General features: G+C 41.4%; 1 protein-coding gene across 1 annotated transcript; it reads left to right on the top strand.

Annotated features, from left to right (window-relative positions):
- The first annotated feature begins 6,702 nt into the window (after positions 1–6,702).
- LOC106005377 (serine/arginine repetitive matrix protein 1-like) lies at positions 6,703–7,877 on the top strand. The gene is made up of 2 exons (XM_045083619.1): positions 6,703–7,264; positions 7,398–7,877. Exons 1-2 carry the CDS (start codon positions 6,703–6,705, stop codon positions 7,451–7,453), a joined length of 618 nt encoding a protein of 205 aa, XP_044939554.1. The 3' UTR covers positions 7,454–7,877.
- The last annotated feature ends 2,484 nt before the right edge of the window (positions 7,878–10,361 follow it).

The raw sequence follows: 10,361 nt of genomic DNA, 5'->3' as shown, positions 1-10,361 counted from the left end.
TTGGTTGGTTTGTTTTTGTTTTTGACTGGCAGTGGCTTATAAGTCAGCTGTCTCGAGCGATTTCAAAAAATATACTGCCTGGGGGACACCTGGGTGGCTCAGTTGGTTAAGCAGCTGCCTTCGGCTCGGGTCCTGATCCCAGCGTCCTGGGATTGAGTGCCACTTCGGGCTCCTTGCTCAGGAGGGAGCCTGCTTCTCCTTCTGCCTCTGCTGCCACTCTGCCTGCCTGTGCTCGCTTGCGCGCGCTCTCTCTCTCTCCCTCTCTCTCTCTCTGGCAAATAAATAAATAAAATCTTAAAAAATATATATATATATCTATATATATATATATACTGCATGGAATTATACACGGAGGTGGAAGTGGGAGAGGACTTCCACTGCTGTGGTTCTAGGTAATTTTTTAAAACTGTATTTTTATAAAACTAACCAGGCTTAAAAATTAAATGATTTCATGATAATGTAAACTAAGTTTTGTCACCCTTATCCAGTTTCAATAACTTTCCTTAAATAAATTTTAGCTATGTGCTCATGTATGTGGCTTGGACAAACTTAAGGCATGCCTTAAATCAAATCCTCTGAGCCCATACTAATTGAAAACCAGAGGATATGAGAAAAAAATTATTAACTACTCCCATGGTAGATAGGGATCATGGGCTAGAGAACTGGAAAGAAATGGACTCAGAAGAAAAACCAGTGAACCAAATCATCTCCCTGCTTCTAACCTCAGGGCGATGGAATGAAATCTTTGCCCCAGGGGCTCATAAACTCATTTGCCTAAATTAGAAAGTTTAGACTCTATTCCCAGGGGGGGGGGACCACAAAGGGAGTTAAAATAAGGAAGGTAAAAAACAAAACAACTGTGATTTTTTTTTTTAAGATTTTATTTATTTATTTGACAGACAGAGATCACAAGTAGACGGAGAGGCAGGCAGAGAGAGAGAGAGGGAAGCAGGCTCCCTGCTGAGCAGAGAGCCCGATGCGGGACTCGATCCCAGGACCCTGGGATCATGACCTGAGCCAAAGGCAGCGGTTTAACCCACTGAGCCACCCAGGTGCCCCAACAACTGTGATTTTAATCCCAAAATACAAACAAGGGGATGGGACAGACTGAGGATGCAGTGAACAGGACGCCCGGACTCCCCCAAGGTCATGGCCCTCTCTTATAGCTGGAGTTTCAGACAGTATGCAGCATCTTGCATTAGATAAACAACAGAGGATTAATCACATAAGATGCTCCAATGGTTTGTGTACAATTTATGGATGTTTGAAAGGGCCCGCAAAATAAATTTTCAGAAATCTGAGCTAAAGATGTATTTCACTGTTACCAATCGAAAGAATGAAAAGAGTGTGTGGATAAGGGATGGTGGCCAGCTGTTTTTCATCTCCACAGAGAAAACAGGCAGAATTTGTATTTAAATACTAGGATTTGACAAAAAAAAAAAAAAAAAAAAAAAAGAACTTTACATCCAGGATATGCCATCTAACCCTGAAAGGGTACATGAAAGACATTGCTTCTCTCCATCAGAAAGTCTTAAAAAGACAAATGTATTTGATTGCTGGCTGGATCATCTCAGAAGGGAAGAGCATATGGAACAACGAGTGAGTCTCTCATACAGAAGTAGTGATTCACTTACAAAGTGGCTCTCACTTGAAGCCCATTTGGGATGTGGTTTTCTATTATCTGGTTACTCTGAAACTAGCAACCAACCAGCTTTGTGATGAAAAAACAAAAATTAGAGTTCTGCTTTTTTTACGCTAACTTTCAGATAATTACTATGATTAAAACCCTTAACTGTGTTTTTCTATTAAAATCAATAAAATGACACCAAAACATATTTAGGAAAATAAACAGGGGCACAGCCCAAAGAATACTTTGGGGGGAAAAGTTGGCTGTGGGAGACTGAGCCGGTATATTAATGATTCAGGAGTGGATATATAAATCAAGACGATAAAAGAAAAACTGGAAAGATGTCCAGCTATTTGTAAGAATGTAATATATGGCAAAGTAAACTCCTCACAGAAGGAAGAAAGGAAGGATTTTTAAAAATAGTGTTGGAAAAAAATAATAAAATAATAAAAATAAAAATACTGTTGGAATAGATAGATAAATAGATAGCAAGTAAGGAAAAAGTCATTTAGACCCATACCTTCTCCCACATAAAATAATCTTTAGATGAATTTATACATTCATTCAACAAACATGGAGGGCCAGTTTTATACTGGATATGCAAATATGAAACACTCAGTTCCTATTCTTAAGGTGTTTGCAATATAATGGAGATACAGGGAACTAAACAGAGAATTCCCAAACAACATGACAGGTAGAGGAAAGTTCAAATTGCCCATTCCACTGAGGTTGGAAGGATAAATAGAGATTAGACAGGCAATAGTAAAGCGGCATTTAAGAGGATAGATGATTCTAACTTTCCAAGTCCTCCGTGAGTTGAGTACAAAGTGTGTGTGTGTTGAGAAGGGTAGATAACGAAACAGGAAGAGAGGAGGGGACACCGCAGGAAACTGAAACCAAGGGGAGAGTCAGCAAACAGATCACCAAGGGCCTTTAAGTATATCTTCAAACTCAGGGGGCTACATGTAAGGATTGTAAGATAAGAAAGTGGCACGATCAGATCTACGCGGTTTAGAGAGCTCACTTCACAGCCAAGTGGCAGAAGTTTTCAGCAGAAGACAAGCCATTTGCCACAAGATCCACTGGAAGGTGACAGTCAAGGGGGAAAGGAGGAGAGCCTGAATTATAGCAGGAGGGCAGGGAGGGAGAAGGAGGGTGGAGTTCTTTAGAGAGCAAACTTGATAAGCCTGAATTACTGCATCTCTAGCATTTTGATCTGAGCTGGATGGAGGTCTGGCTCGTCAGGAAAGACAATTCAGGTGGGAGGTAGTTTGGGGGAGTGAAAAGCAATAAATGCAATTTGGGACCCGCTGAGTTTGAAAAGCTTGTGGGACAGACATCCAAGGTGAAAGGTCCATTTACAAAATTTGTTTTTGTGCATTTAAGACTCATCAGTAATATGAGTGGTAGTGATTTATACATTCTAGTCATTTAAATACAAATACATAATGAATACCTACTAAGTTCTGAGCTCTGTTCTAGACTCTGGGGGTAGAGCAAAAACCAAAACAAACAAGACCCCTGCTCCCACAGGTCCCACATCATCTGAGTGGGGACAAGGGTAGGGAGACATACAATAATTAGTTATATATGTTAGTTGTATAATATCTGTGAAGAAAAATAAACTAGGAGACTAGGGAGTGACTGCATACAAGTACAGGGCTGGGACAGGTAGGACTAGGACATGTAAGGCAAGTGAGATACCACTTAGGGTACCAAATATTAAGAGGCACACATTCTCAGTTACTGACTCTGAACTTGCCTTCTTAAATTTTGTGTCCCACATACTTTGCTTGCCTCAACCTATTCCCAGCCCTAACTGGGTATCTGCTATTTTCTACTGATAACCACAGAAGCTTTATTCAAAAGGTGACATTTGACTACCCAACTTTAAAAAAAAAAAAAAGCCAGGCATCCCCATATCTGAGGAAATAACATTCTAAGCAGAGAAAAGAGTGTGTGCAAAGGTCTTGAGGCAAGAGGGTACCTAGGATGTTCAAGAAAGATCTCCCAGAAATCTCACTGTGGGAGAATATACAGAAGAGATGAGAACCAAAGACAAAAAAAGAGCACAATAAGGGATAAGTGAAGGGGGGAAAAGCCTGTAAAGAAAACTAAGGGGAGTTCAGAGAGGTAAGAGAAAAAAGGGGAGAGACCTGTCACTTCAGAGATCAGGGAAAATGCAACAGAAATACTTTACTCTTTGCAGTTAGTAATTTGGCCTGCTTTTAAGGAAAACAATTTGTGCCTCGGAGATCTTTCCTAAACTAAGTCCACACCAGAATAGAGATTACAATATACACGTATAAATAATGGTCTTTCTGATATTGAAGTTCACCACGTCACATTATTCCATTTTGGACAAATCCCAGCAAGCCCAAACTAATAATAACTGTTCAATTCGAGTAACTTCAACCCAGACATGATAGTCTTATACGAACTGATTCATAACTAAAGGATCTGAATTCATGCCCCAACTGGCCAAAATCCTCTTCCATGAACGGGGTCAAGTGTGGAAGTGGCCTTTCCCTATGGGAATGCATAATCTTACTCTCTGACGTTTAGTAGAGGCCCAGGGCGGTCCCATATAACCCACTGGCTTTAAGGGCACCCTGAGAACGTTTTCCCCAGCAGAAAGTGAGTGCCCAATCTTATCCCGCTGGGCTAGATGAAAGGCCGTCATTTATTAACTATGAGTGAGCATGAAGTTGCAGTTTCAACTAAAACCAAAACTCTTTGCTAGATGGAATACATTCCTTTTACTTCATTCCAATGCTGTAGGGAATTTGTGGCTTCACAGTTACATCACCAAAATTCACTTACCAACCAAAACCAAATGAGAAATATTGGTGAGTGTGAGGGGAGAAAGGGGGACCATCATCGTAATGAAGTCCAACAAAAGACTCATTATATAAAACCAAAAGAAAGTCAGGAACTTTAATATACCCAAGCCCACAGCTGTCCATGGAATTATTATTATTATTATTATTATTATTATTACTGTATTCCATTTTTCACCATTGGAAGAGAAACCTATAAAATTTTAAAACTCCAAGAAAAGCTCTCTATCCCTTAACTTTTGAGTTTCTGAACAAATTTGTTTACTGAACAATGCTTAAGCATGTAAAAATACCTATCCCCCCACTCCCACATTTTTAATTTCTAACACGATAAACTGAAACCAGCTTAGATAGATTTAGCTGCAAAAAAATATGAATTCTAAGCTACACCTGCTGGCTGTCACCTGCTTCTGGCTCTTTTCCTGCTCTACGATGGCCAGCTGAAAGGGAAATGCAGCAGGAATTCACAGTTAAGGGTCAATTCATGGACTCCCGCCTACGATGGAAGAACATACTTGATAAGAAACAGAAGCTCTGGGGCGCCTGGGTGTCTCAGTGGGTTAAAGCCTCTGCCTTCAGCTCAGGTCATGGTCCCAGGGTCCTCGGATCGAGCCCCAGGTCGGGCTCTCTGCTCTGTAGGGAGCCTGCTTCCTTCCCTCTCTCTGCCTGCCTCTCTGCCTACTTGTGATCTTTCTGTCAAATAAATAAATAAAATCTTAAAAAAAAAAAAAAGAAAGAAAGAAACAGAAGCTCTTGCACTTGGCCACTTAGAAAGCCTAGATAGTAATTAATTCACAGATCCAGATGTTGTATATATGTTGTAGATGTTCAGGGAGAGCAACGAGAACAGGAGTCTGCAGCCGCATGGCAGGTAAGAGTGCCTTTGAAGAAAAATAAAAATGGACTGTGAGCATTTCACACAGTCAAATGTTTGCATTAGAATTAGAGACCAAACAGACATCTGTCTCTTCACATAAATGTACTAACATGCCCAAGATTTAAACACCTCAAGACTAAAATACTTCAACAATCCATTTTCCAGTGTGTCACATTTATCCTACCTTCGAAACCACAAGACAATAATCTGCTTCCTGTGTAATCTGTGCTAAAAATGGGAAATTACCTGATTTTTACCACACACTTGTCCATTCACATTTTTCCTTTTACAGCTTTGTATTACTATGGCTAGAACAGTCCAGTGGGACCTTGACAGCCACGTTTTAAACCAAAGCTGGGACAATAAAAATGGGTCATGTGTGTGGACGGTTGATTGACCTCATTGCAGACTGACTTGGGGTGTGTTCAGAAGTTCCTAAATGCAGCCCCAGCTCCACTGAATATGGATGGACTCCTTGATAGTGTCAGGATAATCAGAAAAATCCATTTTGTGAAATGTCAACATACTCAAAGGCTCTATGGGCAGTCTTTCACTTTTCCAAAATGCTGCAAAGTTTATGTGTACATTTCCACAGCCTGATGTTGCACATACTCTAAATCACAGCTGTGGAAGCAGAAACACGTGTGCGGCCTCGCAGAGCAGCGGCGGTGTCCTTCCAGCTATGGGAACCCAAGGGGGCCGTCCTTCACCGCACTCCGTGGCCCAAGAGGTCACTACAAAGCATCAGGAGACCCTGAAGGCAGTAAATTCTCCCCTTCCTCCAGAGGGGAAATCACGTTGAATGGAAAGCATCCTGACCCCTCTGAATTTGACGTTTAACGTGAAAAAGGAAAGAGGGGAGGGGCTCTGAATTCCTTCAGCCGCTTTCTGCCTACGTTCAGAAGACCCCAAAAGGGTACAAGGGGTCCCCACGGGAAGGGTGGCTGACCAAACATAGCAGGCTTACTTCCAATACTTACATTACAAAAAAAAAAAAAAAAAAAAAAAAAAAAAAAAAAAAAAAGGAGGCGCTTAGGCAGAGCTGACCAGACCCATTAGCATCTCCGGGTCTCGCACTGACAATGCAACTAGGGGGAATAGCAACATTTAAAAGAGCGGAGTACCTTAAGTAAATGAAAAAGCGCATTTCCATATTTTTAACAAAGGGGTTCTGCACCATCTGTCCCAGTCTGGGTGCCCCCTGCTCCACACTGAGCGGATTTGCGAGGGATTCAAGTGCACCTTATAGATTAAATAGTCACTCGGCTGCTTAAGCCCAGTTGCCCAGACAATGGCCGCGCAGAGCACCCCTTCCTCCTTCCTTCCTGTCGAGTGTTCCGCCTGACTACACAAACTAAATGCGCGCGGCTCCCCCGTTGCAAGAAGTGGACTTGACCGGAGCTAAAACCAACAAAGGCAGACTCTGGTGGGAGCTGCGGAAGCGCCGAGCACTGAGTCAACAAGCGGGTCCCATTGAAATGCAAATAGCGCGGCCGCGGCCCCGGCGCGCCACCTCCCGCCCCTTAACTTCTCAACCCCCGCGCCGCGCCGGCCTGAATGGGCCCATTGACGCGCGCCGGCGGTCCCCGCCGCGCCTCGCCCCGCTGCCGCGGGGCCGCCTGCAGCCGCGAGCCCGTCCGGCCGCCCGGCCGCCCGGCCGCCCGGCCACGCAGGCCTCGCGGGCTCGGGCCGGCCTCGCGGTCGCGGTCAGCCGTCGTCGCCTCCTCGTCCTCACCGCCGCTCCTCGTCCTCACCGCCGCTCCCCGCCAGCGCCGGAAGGCGGACGCGGCCCTGCACGCGGGGGCCCTCCTTTCTGCGCGAGGAACAGGAAAATGCGCTCCGCGGCTGAGTTAAAAACAAAAAAACAAAAACAGCAACAAAACCCCAAACAGGAAGAAGTTCCAACGTTCCACAGAGGCGGTTAGCCTTTTTTTTTTCCCCCTAAGTATTTACTCATTTAACCTGAAGTATTCACTCACTTAAATCTTGCGCTCTCTCTCTCTCTTTTTTTTTTTTTTTTATCGAGAAAAAACTACATTTAAATGCTTTTCAGGTGCTGAACACTTCTGGCTTCGAAGGAGGTTCTCGCGGATGCTCTGTAAATGCTGAAGGAAAAACAAATCCCGTTCGGCCTGTGGATACCGCCCACCCTCTCGCCCCACTCCCCTATCCTTTGTTTTACTTTGACTAGATAACATTATCAGCCGGTTGTTTATTCTGCGCTTTCCCTAAGGTTTAAAGTTAATGCAAGCACTGTTAAAACTTCTACAGAACTTAAAAAGTGTGTGTGTTGGGGGGCTAAGTTTTAACATAAATACAGGCCAATTCAATTTTTTTTTTTTTTTTTAGCAAGCTATGAGCTACTAGCAATAGTTTTCTTAAAAAGCTAAACGGTATTTAAAGATCACCTGAAGACATAAGCTGACTTTCTACAACATATATATTTGATTGCTGTATCAGACTCTAAGGAAATGAGGATTGATATACGTGTGACACATATAATAAAGGAAATCTTTATTTTTAAATCCCTTAATTTTGCAAGTTTACCAGAGTATAATTATCTTTGAGCATGTAATAGAGGTGTAATTCACTTAAATATACACGTTATTTTGCTAAAAAGCCACTAAAGGAAGATTTATGTTCTGCCATTTTTGATTTTTAAATTACTTGGTAAAGCAAAGTAGAATTTCATTTAAAAAGAAAAAAGAAATTTCGTAGTTGACAGTTTAAAGTTAAAATACTTTCTGACTTTTGAAGAACAAGTCTCTTCTGTCCTTTTTCATTTCTTTTTTTGTTTTTGTTTTGGTAGTGCTCCCTTACACACCTACCCCCCCACACACACCCAAACACACACCAAACAAACATACCTTTTGACCTATTTAATAAGGGATCAATATTGTTGGATTGGCTTGACCTGAGTGGAATACATTTAAATTGAGTTCAGTTGACATTCAGAATTACGCTATTGATATTGATTTTGGTGTAATGGCATTTCTTCTGTAGTGTGCCTCTGACAGTTTTGCTTTCCCGGGATCCATTTTTCCTTAGTGTAGGAACAGCACCTGATTTTCATCCACAGAACTACCCTCCCCCACTCATACCACAAGTGGTGCACATCCATGGCCCGTAAGCCACAGCTAGTCCATAGGATGGCTCTGTGCAAATTAGAAAAATATACCCCTTCCTCCAGGCAGATGAAGCCTTGTCTAGGCAAATAGCTGGATCTGCACTGTCCTGTCAGCCAGGAGCTTTGTGTTGTGCAGTTATACTTCTTGCTTCCTCTTCCCAGCAGGACACCCATACCAGCAAATCAGCCCATTTGACGTCTCAGGCCACAGTTAAGGGTTCCAGGAACAGGTGTGTGAACCAAGTTGAGCTCAGGATAGTTAGCCAGAGGAACTTTGCTGTAATTATTTAAAAAGAGGCATTAAAAATTTCTGGTGTCGCTGATTAAATGGTGGCACATAGACGTGGAGCTGCACTTGACTATCATTGCCATCGATGAGGAAGAGTCCGCCAAAAGCAGGAGATAGAATCAGAGTGAGAGATGATTAACTGTATCCTCTGAGCACCTGGATTCAGCCATGTCTGAATCAATACCTCTTCAATTACATGAGCCAATAAATTCCTCCTTTTGAATAAACCAGTTTAATGATTTTCTGTTATTTGCGATCCAAAAACATCTTGACCAATTGGGTTGCCACAGTGGGAAGAGGTAAATTTCACAGATATTATGCAAGCGAATTTATGTCGGGTTTTGCTATCAGTGCAGTTCATAATTTTTTCAGTAACTGGTAAATCATTATAAATCAACTTTATAAAGAACTTTATAAATCAACAACCATTCCAGTTCCCCTGCCGTTTCTTCTTCAATAAATAATGCTTTAAAATAAAAGACGTGAATGGATCTTTATTTCCTTTGGGGGTTTGAAACCATTTCTGTTGGCAATGCCCCTTATTTAGTTCAGTTAGAGTACTAAGTGGAGGGTTTAGATAGGAAGGTTGGAAACTATCCAAGGGCTGCTAAACCTCTTAACGTGTTTAATTTTGATTATTAGAAGCTGTATGACACATTGAAATTAGCTTTAAAAAATCTTTTCACACCTATTGAGAACCTTAATAAATTTGTAACTATGTCAATCAAAGAACAGATAACATAAGTTGCAAGAACTTACAAAATGATAATCACTAGATAACAGTCAAACTTTAAAGTTATACCAAACTAAGCACATTTCTCATTTGATAACCAATGCAGATATTTGTTTTTTGTTCCCAGAAATGTTCACATGGATGAATCCATATGACAAAAGATGAATCATTTGTCAGGGATGCAGTAGGAAGAATTCTTCCTTACAGTAAGAAATTAGACTTTTAATTTTTATATCCTGACTTTTATGATTCGAACTTTTTAAATGTAGCAGATATTTACGTGTTCCCAAATTAATCACTATCTTAGCTATTTAGGATGTTATCACATACACCCCCACACTTACCACTCATTCATAGTTATCATTACATTACTTTGAATTGTGCTCATTTGAACCTGAAAAACTTAAATCTTGTTCTCAGAAAAGTATAACCACCTGAATTGTTTCCAGTCTTCGCCTAAAGCTAAGTTCCTGTTGCTGTTTTTTATTTAAAAATCTAAGAACAGAGGATTTAGATATGAATGAAAATTAAAAGAAACTGCAATTCATTTTTTCTAGTTCCTGTTCTTTGTTATTCTTGGCTCTACCATTGTCATACCTTAGAGGATTGAGGGGGGGAAAATGCCATTAGTTTTTTGTTTTGTAAATATTGACTTCTTTTCCTTCCTTGCTGTAACGTTTAACACATCTGCTTTCTATTTTTGTATTATAATTCCAGTACATTGTGGATAGCTCCACTCTTCCTGTAAAATTTCTTATTTTTAAGAAGAAATGACCCACTGCTGATTCGGCCTCCTTGACTCCTACCTGACCTGTCTGTGCTAACTGCTAAGTTTAATCAAATGGAGGAAAGGGTCAGGGGTTTGACA

The sequence above is a fragment of the Mustela putorius genome, unplaced genomic scaffold, assembly GCF_011764305.1.
Source record: "Mustela putorius furo isolate JIRA1106 unplaced genomic scaffold, ASM1176430v1.1 tig00000721_pilon_pilon_pilon, whole genome shotgun sequence".
Taxonomy (NCBI): domain Eukaryota; kingdom Metazoa; phylum Chordata; class Mammalia; order Carnivora; family Mustelidae; genus Mustela; species Mustela putorius.
Note: the sequence above shows the minus strand (reverse complement) of the source record. Positions and strands in the feature narration are given on the sequence as shown.

Excerpts from the sequence above, each read along its gene's own strand:
- LOC106005377 (XM_045083619.1), top strand. The coding sequence starts at position 6,703 with ATGCGCGCGGCTCCCCCGTTGCAAGAAGTGGACTTGACCGGAGCTAAA. Across the intron at positions 7,265-7,397 it reads TCCAACGTTCCACAGAGGCG|GTGCTGAACACTTCTGGCTT; the intron begins GTTAGCCTTTTT and ends AATGCTTTTCAG.